This window comes from Anas platyrhynchos, chromosome 4 (assembly GCF_047663525.1).
Source record: "Anas platyrhynchos isolate ZD024472 breed Pekin duck chromosome 4, IASCAAS_PekinDuck_T2T, whole genome shotgun sequence".
NCBI classification, from domain to species: domain Eukaryota; kingdom Metazoa; phylum Chordata; class Aves; order Anseriformes; family Anatidae; genus Anas; species Anas platyrhynchos.
The window spans coordinates 77,352,668-77,378,906 of record NC_092590.1 but is presented as its reverse complement, the minus strand read 5'-3'; the positions used below and the strand labels follow the sequence as shown (position 1 = coordinate 77,378,906).

The 26,239-nt window shown below is 38.9% G+C and overlaps 1 protein-coding gene across 3 annotated transcripts in view; it reads left to right on the top strand.

Annotated features, from left to right (window-relative positions):
• DNAAF9 (dynein axonemal assembly factor 9) overlaps positions 1 to 26,239 on the top strand; it is a 73,725-nt gene that overhangs the window by 11,677 nt on the left and 35,809 nt on the right. For 2 of the 3 annotated variants that reach the window (XR_011809295.1, XM_038177920.2), the window contains exons 3-19: positions 4,963 to 5,082; positions 5,889 to 6,013; positions 10,064 to 10,160; positions 11,463 to 11,569; positions 13,952 to 14,029; positions 16,058 to 16,156; positions 16,750 to 16,805; positions 17,981 to 18,116; positions 19,773 to 19,854; positions 20,743 to 20,779; positions 22,256 to 22,343; positions 22,773 to 22,849; positions 23,110 to 23,154; positions 23,611 to 23,656; positions 23,995 to 24,106; positions 25,179 to 25,249; positions 26,003 to 26,053. Coding sequence is in view for 2 of the 3 variants with exons in the window: in XM_038177920.2 (XP_038033848.2) it covers positions 4,963 to 5,082; positions 5,889 to 6,013; positions 10,064 to 10,160; positions 11,463 to 11,569; positions 13,952 to 14,029; positions 16,058 to 16,156; positions 16,750 to 16,805; positions 17,981 to 18,116; positions 19,773 to 19,854; positions 20,743 to 20,779; positions 22,256 to 22,343; positions 22,773 to 22,849; positions 23,110 to 23,154; positions 23,611 to 23,656; positions 23,995 to 24,106; positions 25,179 to 25,249; positions 26,003 to 26,053 (1,427 nt within the window). In the remaining variant the exon portion in view is untranslated. The remainder of the gene's footprint in view (positions 1 to 4,962; positions 5,083 to 5,888; positions 6,014 to 10,063; positions 10,161 to 11,462; positions 11,570 to 13,951; positions 14,030 to 16,057; positions 16,157 to 16,749; positions 16,806 to 17,980; positions 18,117 to 19,772; positions 19,855 to 20,742; positions 20,780 to 22,255; positions 22,344 to 22,772; positions 22,850 to 23,109; positions 23,155 to 23,610; positions 23,657 to 23,994; positions 24,107 to 25,178; positions 25,250 to 26,002; positions 26,054 to 26,239) is intronic. The other variant, XM_038177921.2, reaches the window with a different exon arrangement.

Genomic DNA, 26,239 nt, shown 5'->3' with positions numbered 1-26,239 from the left:
TGTGATGTGGAATGTTTAAGACCATGCATAAGGCTGCCTCTTAACGCGCGTTTCTGTTATGGAAATATAGGAAGCGTGTTTTGTCATTAAACTTGTGCTTTGCAGTAATCTTTCTGCACGCACAATGGGGCTGCTGTTGTCGAAGCTGACCTGTCTAATGTAGCTGGCAGAATTTCTCACATAACTCTGGTTAAGCAGGAATGTCTCTGTTATGAATGGATTAAATCTGTCTTCAAATTCACACTTGCAGTGACAAAAATATCATCTTATATCTTGATTCCTCTTGTATATATAGTAGCTAATCTTTTATACTTTTTTTTTTTTTTTTACAATCACTGCATTTTATATTTCACCTGGCTCTTTTTAATGACTTGCAGCTAATGTGTTTCCCTCCCCCCAGCTTTCATTTTACCCACTGCATGATGAGATGAAACAGCATAAAATTCACAGCTTCACATCAGGTGGTGCAGCATTTCTACTGAAATTGGGAAAATTCTAATGAGGTGCAGAACTGACCAGCTGTTGACACAATTATTTAAATGCAGTTCTGGTTAATTTTAAAGAATCCTGGGTCTTGTGTTTTAAAATGGTTGAGCGGTGGCATTTCTGCATTCTTTGCTGGTGACAAAAGGCATCGCAGCTGACAGGAGAAAGGCATCTGGAGGTCAGGAGAGAAGAGATGCATGTCAGATGTGTCTTGAAGAAGCTGTGGTGTCTCAGCTGGAGTGCATTGCTGTTAAAGTTAAGAAAATATATTGAACTACCTAAATTATACTGTCAGCTTCTTTTTTTTATAATGCTGCTCTTTCTCACAATTTACTTTGAGAGCGTATTTTTAGCTCGTGTTTAAGTTGTGATTGCTGAGGATGTATATTTAGTAGGCTGTCTGTAAATCTGACTGTAGGTTGTAGCTCTTCTGACCGTAGATCAAACTTTGTGTCGCAGTTCAGCATAGCTAAGCTAAATTTTTCCAGACCTTGACATTTACCTTTTATACTCCCTGAAGAGGATAGGAGTACTTTCGAGCCTGTGCCAGTACATCTTCAAGTTATCTCCTTTTTTCTTATGTGTGACAACTTCTTTAGGATCTTTTAAAATTATATCCGCGCTGCATGGGGCTCGTGCACTTAGGATGTGGGAGAAACCTCACCAAAATTTAGCACATTGAACTGTTTTTTCATCCCTCCTCCTTTCTAAATGAAGACTATTTTAATAGTTAAGTGCCATTTCTCATGGATGGCAGCTGTACAACCATGTGATGGCTTTGGGCAGCTGTCAAAAGGTGACCAGTCCATTTGCTCCAGCCTCACCTTCCTGCTACCTCCCTGTGCCCTGAGAGCTCACGTGGGTGTTTGAGGTGCTAGGGAACAGGTATTGCTTTTGGTGCACGGAGATCTGTCAGGAATGTATGGCTAGGAACAAGAAAGCATGACTTTTCTCCTCCTGTAGAGTGCTTATGTCAGTTTATCAACTGAGAAGTTGCAAATGAGGTGGCTGAGCTGAATCCCTTTTTTGTTGAAGAACAGGGATTCAGCTCAGAAAGGGATTTTGGTTGCAGAAAAGGGATTCTCACCCTGTTCCCGGTCTTGTGGGCAGCAGCGAGCTGCTGGTCTGCCTCACTGCCTGGCTACACCCTCAGGAGGAGCTGGGACAGCCTGGGATTACTCAGTTTGTGGCTCCGCTGAGCCAGGCGTGGGGGTTTCCGAATTACCAGCCTTCCCCATTGTTCTCCTGAGGGTTCCAGACAGGCTTTCTGGAGGTATCTGATCTTTGCCTGTGTTTCATTTCCTGTTTGTTTTCCACTAACTGGAGCTGTGCCTTTAACTCCAGATGCTTCGGTATTAGGACCATTTTATCTTCTGATTTCCCATGCTTATTTCTCTCTCCTTTTCTCCTGGTTCTCTGTTACTCTTAACCTGTCCCCTAGGCTCACCACCTTGGCTCTTCAGGCTTTAGAGACCTCTGTAATGAGCCTGATCGGATGAAAGTGGCTGTGACATTTGCACTTTCCCCTTTGTTTTGCCCGTAGTTGAGTGTCTCATTAGATTAACATCTGATCAGTGCTGTTTGCTTGTGAAACATTAGCAATGCCTCTTGCAGAACAACTGATCCAACAGCTTGCTGCCGCTGAAAGGGACCATCCGAACTCCTTTGTGCTCCATTGATTGCTCATCAGATTGTCTTCAAAAGTTGCTTCAGTGAGGCTCAAGCAGCAAATCAGTTTATCTTCAGGACACCATGTGCTAATTTTGTAATGTTACAGTGGGGTTCAGGCTGTCTGCTGATGTTTTGAGTTCCCAAGAGCAAAGGGGGTGGTAGCTTGCTGGAAGGAGGGTCACAGAATCACAGAATCACACAGAATCACAGAATCTCTAGGTTGGAAGAGACCTCAAGATCATCGAGTCCAACCTCTGACCTAACACTAACAGTCCCCACTAAACCATATCCCTAAGTTCTACATCTAAACGTCTTTTGAAGACTTCCAGGGATGGTGACTCAACCACCTCCCTGGGCAGCCTGTTCCAATGTCTAACAACCCTTTCAGTAAAGAAATTCTTCCTAACATCTAACCTAAAACTCCCCTGGTGCAACTTTAGCCCATTCCCCCTCGTCCTGTCACCAGGCACATGGGAGAACAGGCCAACCCCCATCTCGCTAGAGCCTCCTTTAATATACTTATACAGAGTGATAAGGTCACCCCTGAGCCTCCTTTTCTCTAGGCTGAACAAGCCCAGCTCCTTCAGCCGCTCCTCATAGGACTTGCTCTCCAGGCCCCTCACCAGCTTCGTCGCCCTTCTCTGGACCCGCTCAAGCACCTCGATGTCCTTCTTGTAGCGAGGGGCCCAGAACTGAACACAGTACTCGAGGTGCGGCCTCACCAGAGCCGAGTACAGGGGGACGATCACCTCCCTAGCCCTGCTGGTCACAGTGTTTCTGATACAAGCCAGGATGCCGTTGGCCTTCTTGGCCACCTGAGCACACTGCTGGCTCATATTCAGCCGACTGTCCACCATCACTCCCAGGTCCTTCTCTGCCTGGCAGCTCTCCAGCCATTCCTCTCCCAGCCTGTAGCTCTTCTTGGGGTTATTGCGCCCCAGGTGCAGGACCCGGCACTTGGCCTTGTTAAACTTCATACAGTTGACCTCAGCCCTCTGCACATTTGGTTCTAACTCAGGTCCTGCCTTGAGATGGGTGGGAGCTTTTGGTACCACGATCATTGTGTTGAGTCCCATTGAATTCTAGATTACACTGCTACATCTGCTTTTGTGCGAATGGAAATTTAAATTAAATTAAAAAAAGAGAGAACTAGAGAGTGTTCTGCCTCACCTTGCTCATTCATTTACGGTCTGTCTTTAAGTTCCCAGATCCAGGGCAGTCTGGTTGTACAGATTATTGGCACAGCGATGACAGAGCATTGCAGAAGAGAGGAGAAATGAGCAGCTGGAGCTGGGAGTTATTTGGCTGAGCTGTATTGATGCTGTGACTGGAGTTAGAAACGAACTGCTAAGGCTCCCCGTTATCAGGGACACCTAACCTCCAAAATCCTGGCATCACGGAACGGTTTGGGTTGGAAGGGACAAAAAAGATCATCCAGTTCCACCCCCCTGCTATGAGCAGGGACACCTCCCCCTGGATTGTGGCTCACTTTCAGAAAAGCACATTCCAGTGCTGTGTATAGGAATGGGAGGTCAATGCTAGAAGCTAGATAGCAAAGGAATGAGGATTTCAAGATCCTGGCAGAGTTTTGAGGGCTGAGAAAGCCAGGGCTAGTGTGGTGTAGTTTCCCCCTTTCCCAGCAGCTACAAGCTGGGAGGAGTGTTAGTTTCATAGCTTCAGCACAACTTTAAGTGATTCTCTTCATCTCTTCTGTGTGCTTAAACCAAATATGGGACACTTGGGAATATGTGTGAGCTATCCAAAGAACTATTACTAGACAAAGGAGAGCTTATTAAGGTGTAGAATTCAGTAGCTGGAGGCAGACACTGCATCTGGTTAACACCTTAAAGTCTGAAGCACAGCTTAAAAAAAAGTATAGTTAGGAGAACCTAGTGTTTGTTCCGATTTCTGATGTGCTCACATGACTTCAGTTTGATTTGTGATACAAGTCCCAAAGCCCAGACATCCAGGCTGGGTTATTACATTATCATCGTACTGATCTCGTTAGGATAACAGAAACAAATGACTTGTTGACAACCATCCAACTGTATCCTAATATAACTTGGTGGGAAAACGTGGCCTTAGTGTTTATGAGAGATTTTGTGTCATTCAAGACCCGTGATCTCTACCATGAGAAACCTTGATTTATTTCAGTATAATTAGAATCTGTTTTCCAGAGATGAAGGCCTTCCCTAAATCTGTGGCTTGTTTCTTTTCTCTTGTATTTGTTCTTACCTCTTCATGTTACAGATCTTCAGTTCTTTTCATTTTATTTTCCCAATGACCACAGAACCTTTTTCTTTTTATGGAAGCTGTTTGTATATGATATGTTATGTCCGAATGTCTTTTGACTTGTTAGAAGTCTGCAGTGGCTTTCTGGTGACTAAGGGATTACACTGTAATACTTGCGAGATAATGTTTAATCATGTATTCTAAAGCAGGAGATTTAGGTCACAGGATTAGTTTGTTAGGAAGCTTCTATCAAGAACATATTCATTGGAATGAACACTGCATCCAGACAGATGTCAAGTTTCAATTACTAGATAAAATTGAAACTCTATTGCTTCATAACGCTGCAGAAAACTAGACTATTTTTTATGCAGGACCTGTAGATTTAGGTCAAAAGAAGAATGTCAGCATGTAGCAATGAACTTGCAAAAGCTGCCTTGTCTCTCTCCTCCTTTTCCTGTGAAGGCGTTCAGGTAATGCTCATGTTTAAGTATTTTTCTTAGCTGGGAAGAACACAAACTTTACAGGTGCACTGTGTTGAGAGAGAATGTTTCACATCTGGCTTTGCTTTTGCAGGAATAGATAGCCGATACAATGAAGGTTGCAGGGAACTGGCAAACTATCTGCTTTTTGGCTTGTACAGTCAGAGTAACAATGACTTCGAGAGAACTGGTTTCCCTGAAGAAGTTCTTGATGGTAAGTAGCACACTCAGCATTTTCATCAATTCTTCTCTCCCTTTGGAGAGAGACTGGGCCAGGAAAAGTGATAGACAATGGGGAAAAAAGAAAAAGCCAGAAAACTTCTAATCACATTTATAGACCTGAAAAACTGTTCTAAAAACGCTACTGAAGAACCCTTGTTCAAATTTCCTTCCCCCAATTCAGAACTTCCTCCAAATGTTCTAAACAAGGAGAAATACACCCAGTATCAGAGTCCTCGTTCAGTCATGGTGTGTTTGTACATTTATCATCAATTATTATCTGATCAAACCGTTGGAGTTCTAAAAGAGTAAAGCTATATTTTTCCTTTACTTTAACATATTCTCTTATTTTCATGCAACTTTCAATGTCCATTGTACATGTTGTAAGGCTAGTTTTCAGTTGGAGCAAGCTGATGTAACATCAAGCAAGAGCAGCTGTAGTTTACAGTTCTCAAAGTGCTCTGTGAGTCCTCATCACTGACACTCTTGGCCTGTCAAAGGACAGGCTGACGCAAGTTCTGTGCAAGACTTCCAAATAAACCCGCAGTTGTTCTGGACAGCAAAAAGTACTATTGTACTTGGAGCAGTGCAGAGCTGCCAACTGTTCCATTAAAAAAAAAAAAAAAAAAAAAAAAAGAAAAGTGGGGGATGACTGTTTATTCAAATAGTTAAATAATTTCCTTTAATGAGGCACGTTATAGGAAAAGTGTTTTCTGGTCAGTTCCTGTGCTCTTCTTGTGTTCATGTAATTCTATATATGGAGTCTTGATGCTAGAATAATGCTTGTTCTGCTTGTTGCAGATATAATCATATTAATAAAACCTGATAGTGTCCATCTGTACTGTAACCCTGTGAATTATAATCATCTTTTGCCATATGTGGCATTTTGGAGGAACTTGCATTTTCACTGTCTAACTGAAAATGAGGTAAGTGGAAAATTCAGTGCAGATAAGAATTGCCTTTCTGTAATATCTTTCTGATGAACTCATATTCAAAGTGGACATTTGTTTTCTATGTTCCTTCTGGAATCTTTATTTCATATTCAGTAGGGAGTGATCCCCATCTACATATGGGTATTAATTGCTTTGCCTAATGTGTGTGAGAAGAATGTTTTTAATAATTGGCAATTGCTGGAGCATTAAAACAAATTGCTTCCCTCCACCACTAATTTATTACTGTTTTGATATGACTCAGTGATCTTTTAGTGAGGGAAAATGTGGGTTGTAAAAAATACAGAATCTGAATCAAATCAAATACTGAGATTCTGAATCCAAGCACTGAGATTTCCAGCAATTTGTCTTGTTTGCTGTCAAAGCAGTGTTTTAATGCTTTGTATGCCAATAGTTTCAGAACATTAGAAAAGGTTGGCGTAGCAAGCCATTTAAAATGAATAAACTGTTAGGTATTTTTATTTTAACTTTCAACTACTCCTTTGAAGAGCTATTAATTTCAGTAAGGAGAAAAGCTGAGTTATGTCACTCACTTTGATCAGAATATGGTTACTGGATCAGAGTTTCATCTTGTATTTCAAAAGTCAAGGTATTCTTACAAAAAGCTATTTTCATTATAGTAAAGAGAAGGCGAGAGAAGTAGGAAATGAAAATAATTGTTTTCCATTCCAATTCTCTTTGATGAATAACATAAACGAGGATGCTGGTGGACAATTAGTTGCTTGGCTGCCAAGGAGCGTGCCACTTGTGCATGCAGTATTACAAAGCAGCGTGCTGTTGTCTCAGTGTGCTACTCTGCAGGCGGTTCTGGTGCTTAGGTGCAGAGTAAGAACCTTTTTATTCCAATTGAGACTGGAAATTATGTTGATTTAGTCCCATTAAGGCAAGCTTTTTTCCCTGTTAGGAAGCTGTGTAGTTCCTTCCCTAGATTAGAGTGATATTGAAATGAGGGAAGTGGGGCAAGAGCCTTGATGTAAATGGGTGAAACTAGTGCAAGAAGAAATGGAGAGGAAAGGGAGAGAACCATTTTGTTCCCTTGAGCTTCCAGTGGTGGGGGTTATAGTGTTTTTGTGTGGCTGCTTTGTTTCATGTCACACAGTTATGAAATAATTTAGAAGGGACCTCCAGAGAACATCTTGCCCAGACTCTAGCTTAAGGCAGGGTGAGCAAGGAGATCTGGTGACTTGAGGGTTTTTATGGCTGTGTGTTGAAAACCTCCAAGGACGATGACTGGAGAACTTCTTCTGGCTACCTGACTCACCACTTGACTGTCCTAATGGTGAAAAAGCATTTCCTTTTATCCAATCTGAAATATGTTTCACATTTGTCATGCCCTTTGTCATGCATCCTGCTGGTACACACCACTACAAAGATCCTGGCTTTGCCATCTCAGCAACAATTTTGTAGGTGTTGAAAGGCAGTTATGGGGTGCAGCCACAGCATCTGAACAGTGCCAAGACCTCAGCCTTTCCTCCCTCGTACTGCTCCAACCCCATGATCATCTCAATGGCCCTCCAGTGAACTCAGTCCTCTTTGTCAGTGTCTTAGTTGATCGTGAGTCCCAAACTGCATGCAGTATTCTAGATATGGTCCCCTGAGTGCTGCACAGAGGATGATAATTACTCTTTGTTTGGATCTGAACGACTGAACTATGGGTTAAAATGTGCTATAGCAAAATCTAAAGCCTCATCAGGCTTTTCTGTTGCTAAAAAAAAAAAAAAACACACGGAAAGGGCAAAGCAGCATGCCTGAAGGTGGTCAAACAGGCATTTTGGAATGAGGAATGGAGCAGTTTTTACCACACCTTTGCTAGCACAGCTGTAATCAAAGCTACTGAATTTTAAGCTGTATCTGCTTATGGGCTTTTATATGATTTGTTACGGTAAGCAGTTACCTTAATCACACAGTACTGGCTTGAAATAATGGTGTAAGTGTAAAGGTAGCCATACAGAAACGAATGGAAGCGTTTGAGACTTCTGATGCTGAAAAAACAAAGTGCATTTCACCGCATCGCTCAGCTCATTCACATAAAGCAGTGCTTCCAGTCACATTTCTTTTGTTTAAGGTTGCCAATTTCCTAGATTACTCGTGAATTAAAATAGAATTTAAAAAAAAAAAGTTGTCGGCCTTTAGGTGCATCCTGTTTACAGGAGAACTTTCTGTAGTGGCTTTTAAGCAGGCTTTTTTCTCTCTTTTTTTTTTTTATTAATACTAATAAATGTTGCTGCTTTTCAAAAAGTGAAACAAATTGTTCCCAGTAGCTCTTGATGAGGCTGGCAAAACCTGTTGCCTCTCCTTGCTGTCTTCCTTCCTGCTTACCTTTAACAGGACTGTGGGCTTTTAAGTGAATATCCTAGTTAGTGGAGGAAAAAAACACATTATTGAAGAATGCACATTTTCAAAATGGCCAAGTAAGATAAAGCAGTGAAATTTGACGGATATCATACAAGCTTTCTAGGTGTCAAGACTGTACCGGTTATGAAAAGGTCTGTGTGTATATCTGCAGTTACGGATAGAGAACAAACCTCTAGCCTGCTGTCCAAACCCAAGTTCTCCTTCTGATGGCATTTTCAGCTTTGAGAAGCTGGCAGCTGTTTAGTGCTTGGCTTTGAACTAAAGCTTTGATCTGGTTTCCTGGGATTCTAAAAAGAGCACATCGTGGAAGAACTTCGTATGCTTCTTTTGAGACGAGCCTGATTTTAAGAACTTGTTCTTAGAAGAAATTTCTTGTGTGCTGCCTGACACTCACAAGACCTATAAGTAAAAAGTTCATAATCATGTAGTTTACCTGTATGTTAAGTTCGGAGCAGTATAAAATGAATAAAAAGATGTGTGTTTGCAGCCCAGAAGCCAACCATATCAGGGGCTGCACCAAAAGCAGCGTGGCAGCAGGGTGAGGGAGGGGATTGCCCCCCTCTGCTCTGCTGTTCTTGACCCCACCTGGAGCCCTGAATTCAGCTTTGGGTTCCCCAGCACAAGAAGGACGTGAAACTGCTAGGAAAAAGTCTGGAGGAGAGCCACAGAGATGATCAGGGGGCTGGAGCACCTCTGCTATGAAGACAGGCTGAAGGATTTGGGGTTTTTCAGCCTGGGAAAGAGAAGGCTCTGGGGGAGACCTCACAGCAGTCTACTGGTACCTAACGGGGGCTGCAGGAAGGCTGGAGAGGGACTCTTTGTCACGGGGGCAGTGATAGGACAAGGGGTAATGGCTTTAAACTAAAAGAGGGAAGATTTACATTAGATATAAGGAAGAAATTCTTTGAGGTTGGTGAGGCACTGGCTCAGGTTTCTTAGGGAATCTGTGGATTCCCCATCCCTGGACATGTTCAGTGCCAGGTTGGATGGGGTTCTGAGCAATCCGGTGTGTTGGTGCCGACCCTGCCCATGGCAGGGGGATTGGAACTAAATGATCTTTAAGGTCCCTTCCAACCCAAGCCGTTCTATGATTCAGATCTTGCTCTAAAAAATAAATGTCTCTTGGAATACCCAAAGGTGCTAAGGCTGTTCAAGAGATGCTGCTATACTGTGTAAAAATGGTTTTTGTGTGTTGTCTCTTCAGTCCAATTTTCAACCTCCTCTGAGCCATAAATATGGCATTTGTACTTTGTTCCTGCTCTAGTGCTAGAAATATGGTATGGAGTGAAAAAAAATGACTTTAGTCTGCTCCTCACGTGAAACAACAAGATGGTGTTGGCTGCTTTTCCTCTGATTTTCTCCTGCTTTTCCTCCATATACCCTTGAAAAACTTAACTAAAAGCTGGAAATGAAGTATGCATTTATGCCTTCGTATGACCTTACAAAAACCTTTCTTTAAAGGTTGATTTTTAAAAAAGTCTCTGTTGGCTTGAATGTATCCATGCTTTGATGTAGTTTCCAAAAGACAGATGCTAAAGAGGTTCTTTGGTCTTTGTAGGTAATATTTCAGTGAATTACATGAAGTTGTTTGCCATGGATTTAAAGCTATATAGTACATGTTTTCTTTAGTATAAAACTAACAGTCAAATAATTTTAAACGATTCCTTTCAGTATGAAGATGAAGAAGCTGCAGAGGAGTTCAAAATTTCCAGCTTCGTAGACATGGTTCGAGATTGCAGTCGCATTGGTATTCCATACAGCTGCCAAGGTAGGTTAGTTTGTGTTATGCTTACTGCAAGTGTTCTGCAGCATGCAAGCCATTCAGTTCAGGGAGTGAAGTTTTCCTTGCCTTTAGTAAGCAATAAGGATTAATATGTCATTAGTTTCCTTCTAGACTTTTTTTTTTTACTTAGAGCTTGGGTTTCTTTCTGAAAAACGTAAGCCCTTAGACTTCATCTGAAGAGTGAATGCTCACAGCGTGAGGAAAAGAAGTAATTTGCATTCAGAGGAGTATGTTCTGCTGCCACAGAAGTTCTCTGTTCAGATGGGAGCTTCAGATAAGTGCTCCTTTATGTAAGGAAACAATAAAGATTTCGTTATGCAAGTTTCCTTTTTTAGCACTGAAAAAACTGGACTGTGCGGCTTCCTGTTATGATCTGTAGGCAGACATGCAGTCTGAGCAATGTAACCTTACATTGTTTAGTCAAGTGTACTTCACAGCATCCCGAACAGCAAATATTGCAAAAGCGATGCAATACATGCTGCTTCACCCTGTAGCATGGGGGTTTTTCATCCATAGTAAAGTAGGTGAGAGATAAAATGTGTTATAATAAAAAATAGGCTTTTGTTAACTGTTTAGATTCAAACCAAACTACTTAAGTTAGTTTTGCATTCTCAATAACAGTACTGCGTTTCCCTTCCGTGTGTGTTTTCATAGTTAAAACAGCCGCGTCTGGAAACCCTTTTTCAGTTCTTCATTGCTTCCCTTGAGGAAAAGGTGATGTGCTCTCACTGCCTGGAAAATCCTTAATGTGTCGGGGCAGGGGGAAGAGTGGAGTCCCTCTGTTAGGAAGTCTCTACAGAAGGTGTTTAGCTTAAGGATGATGATCGTGCTTCAATTTAGATGGCTTCCAGCTTCACTGATTAGTACTGTTACACCAGGCTAAATAGATTTTCCTTTCCACCAACCTAAAATTTTGATTAAAATGGGGACAGTGATGTCTTTAACTTAGGAACAGATAATTGAAGATTTTGGAATAAGCAATGCTTCTTGTGTTTTAGCTTGACTTTTAACGGACACAGTTTTTCTGATGTCCTTGGAAAGAAATTTGCATGAAAAAGTAATTTTTTTTTTCCCCTGGTGGAAAAAGGATACAAAATTTGGGGTGTAGAGAAAGTATTTTTCAAAAGTTTTTCTTCACGAAAAAACACTTTTCAGTTACAGGTTTGAAGTTTTACAGGCAAATACAATCAAGAGCCTTTATTAGACTCTCAGAACCACTCTAACATCTTAGAGGAAATTAGTAAACTGATGATATTTACGAGAGAATGTTTGTGCATTTTTTTGCAGGTCATCTACAGATATTTGATATGTTCATTGTTGAAAAGTGGCCAATAGTGCAGGCTTTTGCACTGGAAGGAATTGGGGGTGATGGCTTCTTTACGATGAAATATGAAGTGAGTATTTGCTTTTTATCTTCTTGAGTCTTCCTTTTTGAAGCAGCAGTAAGTTCATGGAATAATTTAAGCTGGAAAGTACCTTATGAGATCATCTAGTCCTGCCTCGCTACTCCTAGTAGGGTCAACTTCTAAGTTGGAGCAGTTTTCTTGGGATGTTATTAATCTGAAGGACTGAGATACTGTGGTCTTACTGAAAGGCTGCTAGGAGCTACCCAATGCTCTGCTCTGGATAAGTGATGACTGTTTGGTTCCACCCTGAGCCTCCTGCTGTGATTTACAACCTTTATGTTCTACAGCATCATCTGCTACTAGCAGACAAAGCTTCTTCAGAGCTGCTAGTTGGGAGTAGTTTTTCAGGAGTAGTGTAATAGAAGCTGGTTAGTAACAAATGCTGGATTTCCTAGGTCATTGGTTATGACACAGGAAATGAATCTACTTTTCTCACCAGTATTAGATATTCTTGGGTCATCATAGCCTCTTGAATAGGGCAGTAGACAAGATTTTGGATAACATTTCTAGTTTAAATAATAATTTGCTGTTCCACTCTGAGTAACTTGTCACTTGATTTGTTTATTAAATATACGCTAACAGCATCTTCAGAGGAAAGCTTCGTATTTAAGTACTTGTGTGTAGCTTCTTTTATTTCATTTTCTTGAACCTCTGCCAAAGAAATGCAGATGTTCTTTTTTTTTTTTGTCACTTTTTTTTTTTACAGTCAGTGCTCTTTGTCTGATGATTGAAGCTGGGGGGGGGAATACAAAGAATTAATAGTGCCATTGTTAGTCTCATCACGTTACACTGTACGTGCTTGCTCAAATGGCTTGCGTTAGTTCCTGGGTGCCTTTTCCACCAGTATCTACCTTGATGCTTTTCCTTTGTTCTGCTGCTAGCAGCATAACCACCTTGTGTGAACCTGTCAGAATTGTTAAAGGTCAAGTGCAGATAGTTGAGAATCTTTGTGAAGCTCTGACTGGGAGCAGTTGCCCTTCCTGATGTCAGAAATGAGTCAATAAAAATTTGGCTGTGGGAACTCAGAGGGAGTTGATTGGATCTTTAGTTACCCTCACCCAATTTACTTTACGAATCTGCAGAAGCTTTGGGAAGATGTATATAGTGTGGTGTTGGCTTTGTAAGGGCAGAGCCTTTTTTGTTTGATTGTGAGAGTTGATACTATCCTTATGGCACTCTCAAAGCCTTAAAAGGAGCAATGCAAATCCTCACTATCTGAAGAGCAAGCACATTAACTCGCCTTTCAGCCACATTCCAGCATGGCTCCCTTCCTCCCTCCCTCTCTCTCCCTCCCTCCCTCCCTCCCTCCCTCAGAGTTACAAGGGGATTTAAGTGGGAATTGGCATTTTTAACTTTTTACCTGTTTGTGCATGGCTGCCTGTTAAACAACTTCTGTATGCCATAGACAGGGAGAAAAAAACAAGGTATGGGAGGAAATAGATTTTGGAAATTTAATAATTTTTCCCCTATTAAAACGTGTTCTTGATCCATTTCTAGCTCCCCAAACTTAGCTTCCCCCTGCTGTGCATTCAGTGCTGCTAAATCTAAAAATCTGAAATCCAGTGATAACTTGTAAATCCTTTATTTGGTGTTTTAAGGATATTTGTTTTCTTACATGTCAGAACTCCAGCAGCTAAGAAGTGTTTCCTGTGTTTTGTGGTAGAATAAGCATAATTTGTTCAAGGTGCTGTAATTCAGAGAATTTACTGTACCGATAATTGAATGGAAGTTAATGTCTGGGATATCATTATTGCCATATCTTATGATATATATAATTGGAATAGCTATGTAAAGCAGTGGTTTAAGAAAATTAGTCAGTGTTGCATTTGCAGTTAAGGGAGTGTAGGGGGGAACACAGTAAATATAGATATTGTTCATATACAGGTGTCCCTCTAGGAATGTATTTTGGAATAGTGTTTTTGTACACATCATCTTAAAGCTTGGAAGAAGGTAATGCTAATTGCTAAGTTAAACTAGTCTTGCTTAAATTTCTATTTGGCATAGAGCAAGAATCAACTGTTGCCTAGGACTAGTAACTTTGGAATCTACTTGTCTGTCCCAGGAGACTGATCTTTCCCTTCTGGTTGCACCAGCTGATACTGTTCTTCGTTGTTAATTGAGTTTCCAAGAATATTTTGTGAAATTGTTTAAAAGATACAAGAAAAAGTCTTTGCGTACTTGAGGAGATGAGCATCCAGAATATTGGCATCATTTCTGGTCAATTCTTTTGTAAGCAGTAGTGGAAAAGTATTACTTATCCCAGAGGACTCTAGGCAGTATTCTGCAAGTCCGTTTCAGTGCATCTTAAGCCTGTATGTGTGTTGTTCATCCTGGAATTTTTCACAGAAGTCCATTTAAAATATCTTGCAGCTGATGGATGTCAGCGTTGATTTGTGGAAAACATACAGCAAGATGGATCCAGTTTCCTTGGAGGACTTGGTATTTGAGGTAAGGCAGGTGTAATTTTCTGATCCAGTGACTATCTGTTACTCTGGCTGCAGAGCTAAGTTGTTGTGTGCCTTTATTCCTATTCTTTGATTTTATTTTTAATAGTGTTTACAATCTACTGGATCGACACAGTGAGTGCAGGGTCTCTAAAATAGCTCATCTTGGATTCCTTAAAGTTCTTAAAATGCTTGAAGTTCCTACAGAAGATTCCCTGAATCTTGTGATATTATTCAGGTCACAGGACTGTGTACAAAGTTGTATGTTTCTGTGTGTTAATCCTCCCTTTGTGGTAAGGGGAAGAAATCCATCCATTCTTCCGGAAAAAACATTTTCATGGTTGCTTTGTAACTGCTTTGAGTGGGTAACAGTGACACACAGTGGCTACCCTGTAGCTTTGTGAAATACAAACAATACAGTGTTAAGTGATTCCTTATTTTAAAGAGTTGATCTGCTCTCCATGCTAGAAAAGGGAAGCGTATATAAGTATTAGCATATTTAATTAGTCTTTACGTGAGTTCTCAAAACTGAATTTCTGCCTTTTCCTACTTACCCGTTGCACTTGTTCAGGTATTCAAAATAAGACATTATTTCTACCAGAACTGGTTACAGACCAACTTTTGCATTTGTGGCTATACCTTCCATAAGTGTAGACTGAAGTTAATCAGTTAATAAGTTTTTGCCCAGCTAGAAACAGAAGAATTAATGAACAACCACGTCTCCTGAATACCTGAGCTACATTTACAAAAGATACATCCAGAAGACTGAAGTTAATGAGTAGGCTTTTCAAACAACTCTGGTGTCATAGAAGTTGGCTATTTTAAAAATGACTTTCTCAGCAAGGAGGAAGTTGGGTGGTCTTAGAGCATTTGCAGTTGATAAATACTTTTTTTTAGTTAACAGCTTTGATTTTAACTCTACTTGAGATTTAAAAGAAAGTTCTGTACAATATTGATGTGTTCCAAATAAGCTGACAAAAACATTTTAGTTCTTAATTTCTATGAAAAGCGTACTTGAGGCTGAAATAACTCTGCAATAATAATACTCCCAGGATAGACACCTTGATTTTAAACTTCTAATAAAGCCTTGACTTTTATTTTAGAAGGCTTGTAAGAGTTTATCAACATCCACTGCGTAAACTGTGTGCATTGTTATGTTAATGAAGTAAAGTCAAATCCTATAAAATATTTGTACCTCTGCTAAAATCATATTTCTGGTTTTGCTTGTTATACTCCTGGAATGTTAGACTTCCTAAAATCAGGATGTCTCTTACCTTTCATGTTAGTGTATGACAATTAATTGAGTTATCCTCAGCATTTTTAAAATTGTATAGTTCTGTAAGGTTCCTGCTTTACCAGCATGATGCACTCCTCTCTTTACTGTTTCTCTTTTTTAAAAAAAAAAAAAATTAATCTGAATGATTTTTTTACCTAGGAGTCATCTTCATTTCCATTCTTATGCTTCAGTGAGGAGCAACTGATATTTCCCCTTCTGTATACTACTTTTTTCTTCCAGATGCAGATAAATAAATTTTCTTGTATTGTTGCCATTTGCTGATCATGAGTTTCCCAAACTCCCTACCCTGTTCCTAACCTTCTGTATGTAAGCTCAACTAATGTCAGATACAAATCTATTTCGGAACATCTAGAGATTTAAAAACATAAATTAAATCTATTCATGTATGTTTTGAAAGTCATATGGCAGACGTGATGTCTGAGTTATGGGTGCTCAAAATAGCGTACTGCCTTAGATCAAGGAAGATCTCTCCTGTCTTTTCATCTCTTCCCCACCAGCAATCCCTAAAGTCCACAGTCAAAGAAGTCCCTCCAACAACAGGGAGTCCTTTATCTTTTAGAGAAGATGTAGGTTTTGTTTTTGATGTTTTCATTGGTCAGTCTGTGTTCTATACTGCATTGTGAAAAATAATTTGTTTTTCTAATGTAATTTGGGATCATTCAGTAATATCTGTGTCTTCCTTCTTCGGTGTAACACTTGCCTTAATAATTGATGTTGTATTTTTTTTTCTTCTAGGATTTAATGACTTTTGAGCATCAGTGGACCAACTTTTTTGCTAATTTTGATACTGAAATTCCCTTCATTCTGGAACTGTCAGAATCTCAGGCAGGGGAGGTATGCCTGCTTCAGTAATTCTTTGAAATGCCAGTGTCATCCTTGCAGAAGTACTAACGCATGTTGAGCATTGTTGATTTTTATTCCTCTCTACCCATGTCACCTTACCTGTTTGAGGAGTCAAAACCTACATTTTGTTGATAAGTTGCTCACCTCCCAGGGTGTGATGGCATAGGACTGCATAATGAATTCACAATTAAGTGTTTATTTGCTGATTACTGAGCTTAGCTTCAGGTCTGCACTACAGATCCCTATTTGTAGGTGGACCAAACTTCGTTTCAGTGGTAGCTCCTGTATATGTGCACTCACAAGTTGAGGTTACACATGTCAGACCTCAAACATAACTGGTGACGTTCAGGATGGATAAAAACACTACAGTGTGTTTGCTTCTAGTGCTTTTTGGAAGTGTCTCTTTCTTTTTAAGCATGTATGAGACTTAATGGTATTTGGGTTTGTTTATGGAGATAAGTAGTTTTTGAGGGTTGAAGACTTTTCTCTGAGAAGCGTAATTCAAGTTTGTTCTTAATGATAGTGAGGGTAAATCACACCTTCCATTTATTTGCTTATTAATCATGATTTTTTTTTCCCCACAGCCTTTCAGAAGTTATTTCAGTCATGGAATGATCTCAAGCCATATAACGGACAACAGGTATTACTCATTATTTCCTGTGAAACAGTGTTTTTTTAGTATGTGGATGAGTTATTTCTATATCTCTGCCATAAGAACACTTATAATGCTTCCTTTGGGGACCACCCTATTATATTACATCTTATCTTTGCACATTTAAAAACAAACAAACATGCAGAAGCAGTTCTGTGAGGGATGCTCCAAATTTTTGTAGGTTTTAATTCTGTAGGTATTACATACACAATTTCAATGTTTGAAACCATCCACATTGTGTTTTCTAATGTGATCAATTTCTTCATGGACAGATATCAAAATTTTGCACAGGATAGTTTTGTTTGAAAAATTGGATCTTCTGTTTATGATAATCAAATCAACTAAAATATGAAGGTTGAAGGAGTCGGTATGCTTTTCTGAGTCACGAAGAACAAGAGCAGTGTTTTTTATTGGAAGCAAGGCAGTTAAAACCCAAATCTGAGCCTACACAAGTTGTGGAATCCAGGTCAGCTTTATTTCGTTTCAGCCCAGAATCTGAACTAAGAGAGGAGGGCTGTTTATCGTGTGTTGCAAAACCAAGTGTTCTGCTATTTCGAGCTAAATAAAGGTTGCTTAGCTCCTCAGTGTCTCTGCAGATTCTTCTTTATTTGGAATTAAAGGACACTGAACTCCAACTCCACTGTTTATCGTCTCCAGCATCCTATGTTGTTTTGCATTTAAATAATGAAAAGAAAAGCCTTGACCTTAGCAGTGGAGTCTTGGGCCTGAAGCCAGAGCTAAAACCAAAATAGGTTTGTTCCAATATACTTATTTCAAGGTTTGCCATGATGGTAAACTTTAAACGACTCTGTTTTTGAAGGCAGTTTTCTTTTTTGAGGGGAAAAAAATTCTAATAGCCAAGTTTTAAATGCAGTCTGCTACTGAATGTTTAAGAAACAGCCTTGAGGTACGATATTGTATATGAAAGAAAATTACAGTCCTGTTAATTCAAGTCCTTTTTTCTTTGGAACTTGGTCTTTTCAATAGGAAGCTTTCTGTGGCTTTGATCTGTGCAGCTGTAGTGATTTTTTGTCCTGCTCTTCTAGTAAGAAATTGAATAGTTGGTCTATCATACTTGAAAGCCTTTTTCATTTGTTGTTATTCAAGTTTTCTTGCAGTGTTTTGGTGGTGATAGATTCTTTTTTTTTTTTTTTTTCCCATAGTCCCAGCCGGCAGCCTTTTGTTCTGTTTGGTAGCCACTCAACTAGAGAAAACTTGAACTCTGGTAACTTCAATTTTCCATCAGAAGGACATCTTGTTCGAAACACTGGCCTTGGTGGAAGCACTGCTAAACATATGGTGAGGTTTTAAAGTAATTATCCAGTGCTTCTAGGCAGTGTATATTTCTGTTTTCTTTGTATATTTTTGTGCCCTTTAAGCACATGTTTCTCATTAGTTAAATACCCAATTCCTAATGTATAAAAACGTAAGTTACCTTAACAATCAATCAGTTTAAGGAGAAATTTTTTTTTCTCTTTCCAAGTGAAAGTATACTGGCTATTTAATCATAGGCTGCTGAAAGCTGTCCTTTAAAGACTGCTTGTTTTTTTTAACACTTGAGGTGCTGCAAATGTTTGGGTGGGGGAGAGGAAATGCCACTTGGGACACTTACCCTAGCTGTAAAGAGAAAAGCTTTGTAATGGTAGCACATGATCTGACACACAGGTTTTGGTTGAATCAGAGCTGTTAAGCTGCTTCTTTAAAAGAAACAGTAGGACACTTCTCTCTTTTTTTTTAATAATGGTTTTGTAGGTAGACACAGGATCCATACGTGCATCCAAATTTCAGTGTCTGCTTCAGCAACCTAACGGTTGCTTGAAAATTTTGACCTTTGCAAATCTTTCTGGTGTTCTTTGTTCTGGTGAACGTTGAAAATCTCTGTGGTGTTCAACGAATGTTACGCTCAAGTTGTAAGATTAACTTGTTTCCGTTTTCAAGTAAAAGCTTAGTTTTAAAACATATCATGAGGTCGATGGCTTGTTGCACCGCTGCACAGGGGACCTAACTGGGGAAGCGACCCCAGGGAACTCAGATCCTCTGCCTGGCTGGGCTGGGTGCATCAAGAAGGTAACTCGCAGCGGAGGAGGAGAGGTAGTGTGCAGCTTGCGTTGTGTAGTGCTCCCTGCTGGCCGATCTCCGTGGGCCCTGGGAGTGTCTGTCAGTTGTGCGAGTCCCAAGTCTGTGCTGTGGAGGAGATGGATGTGGCTGAGTACATACAGGTCATCGTGGAGTGAACGTATGATTGAGGGACTGACTTTATGATCTTGTCGTGACATTTCATGCATAGCTGCCTGATGGATGGATGGATACGGGTACTCCTGACACATCACATGAGTCAGATGCCCGAGCAAGGATTGTATTGGCATTCCAGTGAAATCTCATTCACCGTTTGCTGTCCTAACCTTATTTCTGTGAAGACATCTCCGATTTTTATTTTTTCTTCCCATGTTAACATTCCAGTTGAGTTCATGTGATATCTTTGAGAATGCAAGTGCAGTTTTTTTTCTGATGCAGTACCTGCTCCATCTGTTGTCTTCAATTCTGACATTGTTCTTAAAAAGGTGGTTGGTTTATTTACAGGTACAGGTGATACAGTTTTAATAGGGTATCATGAAAACAGTAAATAAGGCCATGTGCGAGCATAGTTATTGGAACGTGACCCACTTCCCTTTTCATGAGAAGAGCAGTTGGCATAGGAAGTTGAAAATGCATTCTTAACACTTATGGAAGTCAGAGCTCATCTCCTTTCCAAAGCCTTTGAACCGTTCAGGTCAAGTCAAAAATGAAATATACCTTTGAAAACGTAAGTTGTTCTTTAAATCAGCCAACTCTGTTATACACCTTGTGTAGTATGTCAATTGTTAGAATACTTAAGGGGAACTTAGTTTATTGTTAAATATTGCGCTGATTTTTTTTACTAAGATCTTTCTGTGTCTGATTACTACTGACCACCAGGTAGTGCAGTGTGTATCTCCAAAGGGACCTCTGGCTTGTTCCAGGACCTATTTTTTTGGAACCACTCACGTTCCTTTCCTGGGTAAGTGTATTAAGCATGACAAGCAGCAGTTTAAGGGAATTCTTCTCTTTAATCAATGCAAGTCTTAAATAATCAAAAGATGTTTTTGATTCCTTTATTAACATTAGGCTGCACAGTGTTTTTGGTGGTAGATTCTTGCATAATTCTGCAGTGGGTGCATGACACCTTAGCAGAACATTTTTCTGCTGCACATCCTACGCTACTGTGCAATACTGTACACTACTGTGTTGTGATTCTTGTTGTTTTGGGTGGTTTTTGTGATTGTGTCTTTGTTTTATATTTGTTTTTTGGGGGTGGGGGTAAACAAGTCAAAGATTTTTAAAAGGATAGAGAAAAGTCTTTGACTCATCCTCAGCCATCTTGCTTGGGTTGAATACGAGATGTTTGAACAGTTATCTTCCCTAATAAAAACAAATCAAATGAAAGTTTGAAAAACAAGTTTCTTAAATGACCATTCTAAATGGTTTGGGGTCTGTGGATAAAGTCAGTCTCCTTAGGGTTACCATACGTTTTCAGACTGTATCCAACTCGAATAATGTCAGAAGAGGAAGTGGTCAGAGGCATGTAAGAGAGAAGGAATTGTAGCATGTATCTATTGTAGTTATGCTTTTTCCTGGGTATCCAGTAATAGCAGCTTTGGGATCTTTGTTCTGACTCAGTAAAGCTGTGCTTACGAGATGCAGATACTAATTTTGGCAATTATGTAGTCTGTAGTGCTACAAGTTGATCTGTGCTTTGCTCTTTCTTTAATTTATAAACAAGGTGAAGTTACATAAAATATTGGGTAAATATTGTCTAAGATAAGCAGCAGAACTGTTAAGCCAAATAAGTTCCGTGTGAAACGCTTCCAGAAGTGCTTATAGGAAACTTTTTTTCTTTTCTTTACAGGAAATGACAGCGAGATGCACAAGAAACCTGAACAAGTGTAAGTTGCCGACTTAGAGTCATAGAGTGGTTTGGGTTGGAAGGGACCTTAGAGCCCCCCCAAACTCCCTGCCATGGGCAGGGCCCCCTGCCCCCAGCCCATGCTGCCCCTAAGCCCCATCCAGCCTGGCCTTGAGCACTGCCAGGGATGAGCAGTTCACAGAAACAGCTCATAAGCAAGACTCAGTCCAAATCCAGCTATATTTAGGAAGCAGAGTTGCAATCTACAATACAGAACGGCTGGAGTGCATAAACTGGCTGTGTGACTTCAGGTATCCCTGGGGTAAACTATTTTAACAAATACCGTTTGCTGTCTTGCATTGTTAACATTAACATTTTAAAGTGGGTAGAGAAGTAAGAGAACTATAACACCTTACTTAAATCGCAGCTCATCGTGAGATCATTTCTTGTAAATATATATGGGAATTTGAAAACAGGAACTGTTACAGAGTTAGGAAGAATTACACCAATGATGAGCACGTACTGAAAAACTAAATGAAATGTATGTATTAGTACATGCAATTGTATGGATTAAACCTCATCAAATAAATAAGGTTAATTTTTAAACTACTTGCTGCTCTCAGGGATGAAGTTAGAACAAAGCCTCTGTAGAGCTTGTTTGAATTGGCTGATGTCTGTCCAGGCAATCATCGGGGCGTTTTGAGATTCCTCCATATTGGGCCATGCTTGGGAGCTTCAAATGCTTTTTTCCGTCATTCAGGAATGCTTTGCATAGGCTTAAATGCTGTATTTTTGTCTGTCTTTCCCCCTGCATCCATCCCTCAAAATTTAGCTGTTGCAGAAGAGTTAAAGTTTGGGGAAGAACGAATGTTGGTCTATTATCTTTCAGTTCTAATTTAGTTGCAGGACAAAATGTCTTAGTTGGGCACAGGTTTTTTGTTTTCAATAGCTCTGGAGCTGTGAATGTGTCAGGAGCTGTAAATCACTTCTGGCTTCTCATCATCTTTGTTTAGTTCAGTAGTAGTCTTTCACTTCCCATTTATGAAGAGAATGGGACTAAGCTATGATGTAGATGTGATCTAAAGGTGGTGACTGCTTTGTTCTGGCTTTTTTTTTGATTGACATTTCTCCAGTAAAAGACAGTCTCAAAGCTGGTTCTAGCCTGGTTTTCTTTTTTCAGAACGTGGGGCTACCATTCCATTTCTGTGTGAATGTTTAGGGGGTGATCCTTAACACAGCTCCAATGAAAGTCAACGATAAAATGTCTATTTTCCTTGACTGATGAGAACAGGGCTACATTTCTGGCAAGAGATTTTATCAAGATACTCTGTAGTTTGAGCAATAGCAAATTAATCTTTTTTTAAACTGATTTAAGCATAAAGCTATATTTACACTCATTTGAACAAGAACCCCTTCTGTATGAGGGAGTTAGTTCTGTGTTAACTGCTCCTTTTAAACAGTGGAGGAAACCAAACTCTATCTGTCTAGTAAATGTTGTGTTTGTGTTTCTCTTCAGTATGCTGTTGTCGCAAATATATACTGCTGTTGTAGAGGCTGTGCTTGCTGGCATTGAGTGCTATGCTAAAACTTCCACTGAATCCAAGGTAAATGAAGCACTGATTCTGTACATTCTCACTGTTGATTTGCTGCCATATAAACTTATATTTAATATATTTAAACACCCTTTACCTCACATGCCCACCCCCCAAAAAAAACACCTTTCACAAAGCATTTCAGGCAACTGCTTAACATTAACGAGGTTAACACTGGTTTCCAACCAGTATCTCTGAATTCTGTTAAAAAAATAAATTCAGAGTATATCTAATCTTACCTTTTTACAGTAGTTCATCTTTCTTGAATTTCCCTTACTGTAAGGTAAGGAATGCTAGAGAAGTAAAAGACAAATTTTAGCCGGGTGCATCGATATAATATTGTTTGGTGTATGGTCTCTGTGTATTTTATGGTTGCTCCTACGGTTGCTGGGATTTTGAAATATGGGAAAAGGTGTTTCATTCTTGATTTCCTTTTTTCAGGCAAAGGAGGGAGCAGAGCAGATGTTTATGTCTATGTTAGATACCCTACATTTAACACAGCTTAAAACAGCATTAAGGTAACTACTTCCAAATAAATATTGATTTATTGTGTCTTTTGGGGGGAAAAATGCACAAAATGTTAACTTCAAAGTTAGTGCCAATATTCCAAGACTTCATAATGTGTTCAAAAAGCTCTTACAATCACAATAATTTAATTTTTCCTGTTTATGTAATCACTTCAACAGTTATTTGTTTAAAATGTGTTATTGCTGATCTTTAAAAATGTGCAATAGAAGTATAAAACATGTTTTTCACCAGTACATTTTCTTTTCTGCAGCTCTAAAATTGCTTTTCAAATTCAGGCTGTGAACAATCATGGAAGGTTTGTATCTCTTCCTGTTATTAATTAGTGTTCTATTACATTTAATGAATATATTGTCTCGGAGACTGAAAAAACATTTGATTATTTTGTACAAGATGCTCTAAATATTTTTATATTTGAGTCGGTTTAGTGGATTCCTATTTGTAATTATGTGGAATCTTGAAAACATTCTAAAAAAAAAAGAAAAGGAAAAGGAAAACAACTGGGTAAACCATTTTTATTAACTCTGTTGATGAGTAGAAGCAGCACAAGCCCATTAAGAGTTTCCATTTAAAACAGTGCTTTTAACTTGGTTGACATCACGAGCTTGTGCTTTTTTAATCCCCGTGTTGTCTAATTGACTGAAATGGCCTACACAAATCAGAGCTTGCTTTAAAATGAAATAGATTTTTGACTGTTAAAAAGTCACTCAAAATGATCTAATCTTTAAATATTTAATTATCATTATTATTCCAGAATTACTCCATTAGATAATGAGGATAGCCTGAGTCTGATTAAAACGGTAAGTAAGCTGTTCAATATTCTGATTATATATTTTGTTAGAAAGTAGAGCTTGAGTGGCTGTTTTTATGGGGCATGCTGAGCATTTTATCTATGTGACTAGAAATGTAACGGCAGTGATTATTTCAGACACTGAAAGTGAGATAAGATTGAGTTGTAATGTGAAGTCAGTGGAATTTGGAGTAAAACCTTAAAATGCTATTAAGGTTTCAGGCTTTCCGATTCAGTGTAAAAGCATTGTGTTTTAGGAAGTTTAAAACATGCTGTTTGTTGCTTCACTTGAAATATTTCAAATTCTGCATTCTCTCCCTTTCCTGTCCAACTGTCTGATCGTTGTAGGCGTCTATGATGGTATTTGACATTCCAGACTTGCTCACAGGAAGAGGATGCTTGGGATCTGTTGTCTTTTCAGAGTCCTTCCTAACATCACAGATATATGTAAAAGAAAAAGGTAACTATTTTGAATTCTAGTGCCAACTTACCATTCTCTGAACTTTTTTGTGCTTGAATAGCAAATTGATTTCTGATGGTTGTTGTTATTGCAGTTAATATTTTCAAGCCTTCTTGTTAAATATCTACATGTTTTAGCCTGTAGTGATCTACATGTTTTTGCCTGTAGTAAAGAATATCTTAAGTGTCAAGACAGTTTTTGTAAGCTAACTGAAAGGGCTTCAGGTTTTATGGCTGCCTTGTCCCTAAGATTGTGCTGAGGTGTCAAGAACTCTAGTATACTAGCAACCTACCCAAATTTTCTTTGGTCTTGGTGAATATTTTATATTGTAGCTCTCTTATATCACTTTGTAACACTTGTTTCATGTATTTGGAAGAGGTGAAATAAAACTAAAATGATACAACTTATAGAAAGCTTGTTTTTAGAACAGGCTTTTATTTAAAATACAGAATATTGAGTAATATCTTGAAACAAGTGAATAGTTTTTCAGATTGTTTACATGTGGCAAGGAAGTGTAGTTGTTAGGGTTGTCTGGACAATATTTATGAATTCTTGTATGCAGACAGACTGCAAGATTTTTAACCATGGGAGTTGGAACACTTTTGGTGAGGAAGAGAGCAAAGGAAGAAGCCAATCACACATTCAGCTGCTAGTATTATTTATATTAAAACTTTGTAGTCCCTCCTTAAACTAGAAGTTTTGGGCTACCATTTGGGGCAAGTTGCAGACAAGAATTGGAAGAAAGGGAAAATTGTTAGCTTAGGCTGTACTGTGAGCCAGAAAGAAGCAAGAAATAGCCAAGAAGCTACGATAATTTGATGCAAGAGGCATACTGAGAACAAAATAAAAGCAGGGCTTCTTTGTTGTTTATCAGTTCTGGGTACATTACAACACAGGGAGACTAGAAGCTAGTCTGCTGGGAGAGCTTCACTTAAAAAATAATGAGTCCTTAAAATAATGAGCAATCTTTTCATATTTCCTAGAGAAATTTCCAGTCATTAAAGTAACATTAAATGGTCTGAAGTACATGGATGGTATTATACTTCTTTGCTTTCCATTTACTTCCCTGCAGATGGCAGTATTAATTCAGAAACCAGCCACATAATATTGACTGCAGCTATCCCAAGATACGCATCTTGGTTGGTTAGTACACAAAAATTTGTTTGATTTTATTCTATGAATGCAGTTTCACAACTGGAAACGTGTCATAAATGTATGGATTTATGAAGAAAAAGTACAGAACCCAGTCATTAAAACAGAATTCTGTAATAATGTAATTTTTTAAAAATTTGGACAAGGAGTGTATAAAAAATAAAAAGAAACAGGCTGATGGTTCCATTCATGACAAGTTTTAAATCATTTTCTTTTCGCCATCATTTCAATTTTTAACTGTTTGAAGTCACATTTGGTTTTTATTGTTTTTATTTCTAGGAAGTATACACTATAACATCTGAAAATTCTGTTTATTGTGGGGTCACTTCAGTGTCTACCCCAACAGAGGTCTGTTTCCAGACCTCTAAGGTAGTAAACTGAGTTACAATTTCAATGAATGTTTAGAAGAAGGACAACATTATGCCAGTTGGCAGTCCATGCTTCTGAAGTACTTTAATAATAGTGTTTTTTTTAAAGTTACACTCCTTTGTGTCTAATACAATACAGTTTTAGTCTACAAAAACAATTTAATGGGGAGTATCTCCTTGAATATATTTCAAAGAATTATTTCTGTCCCATGGTAGCACAGTATTGAAAAGCACAAAGCTATCTTTGAAGCAGTCTGGTCAGGATTTTTACCTTTCTGTGGTCCATAAGGTTCTTGAACCTTCTTTAAAGATTTCTTGTTGAATTAACTTGCTTTATCTACTAACAGTACAAAGGGAAACATTTTTTTGCCTACAGGTTGAAGATAGCGATGTGAAACTGTCTGAAAAGGCACAGCTAATATTAAAGGTAAAATTAAACTTTTTAGTTAAATTATAAAGGTTACTTTTTTTTTTTTTTCAAGAACCAATATCCCCAAAATCTTAGCTGCTAGTAAAATTGGCTTTTAGCATTTTTTCCTCTTCTGTGAAAGTCTTATCTGTTCTATCTTGTCTTTTTTAAACTTGGACCTAAAAAAAAGAAATGCATTGTATG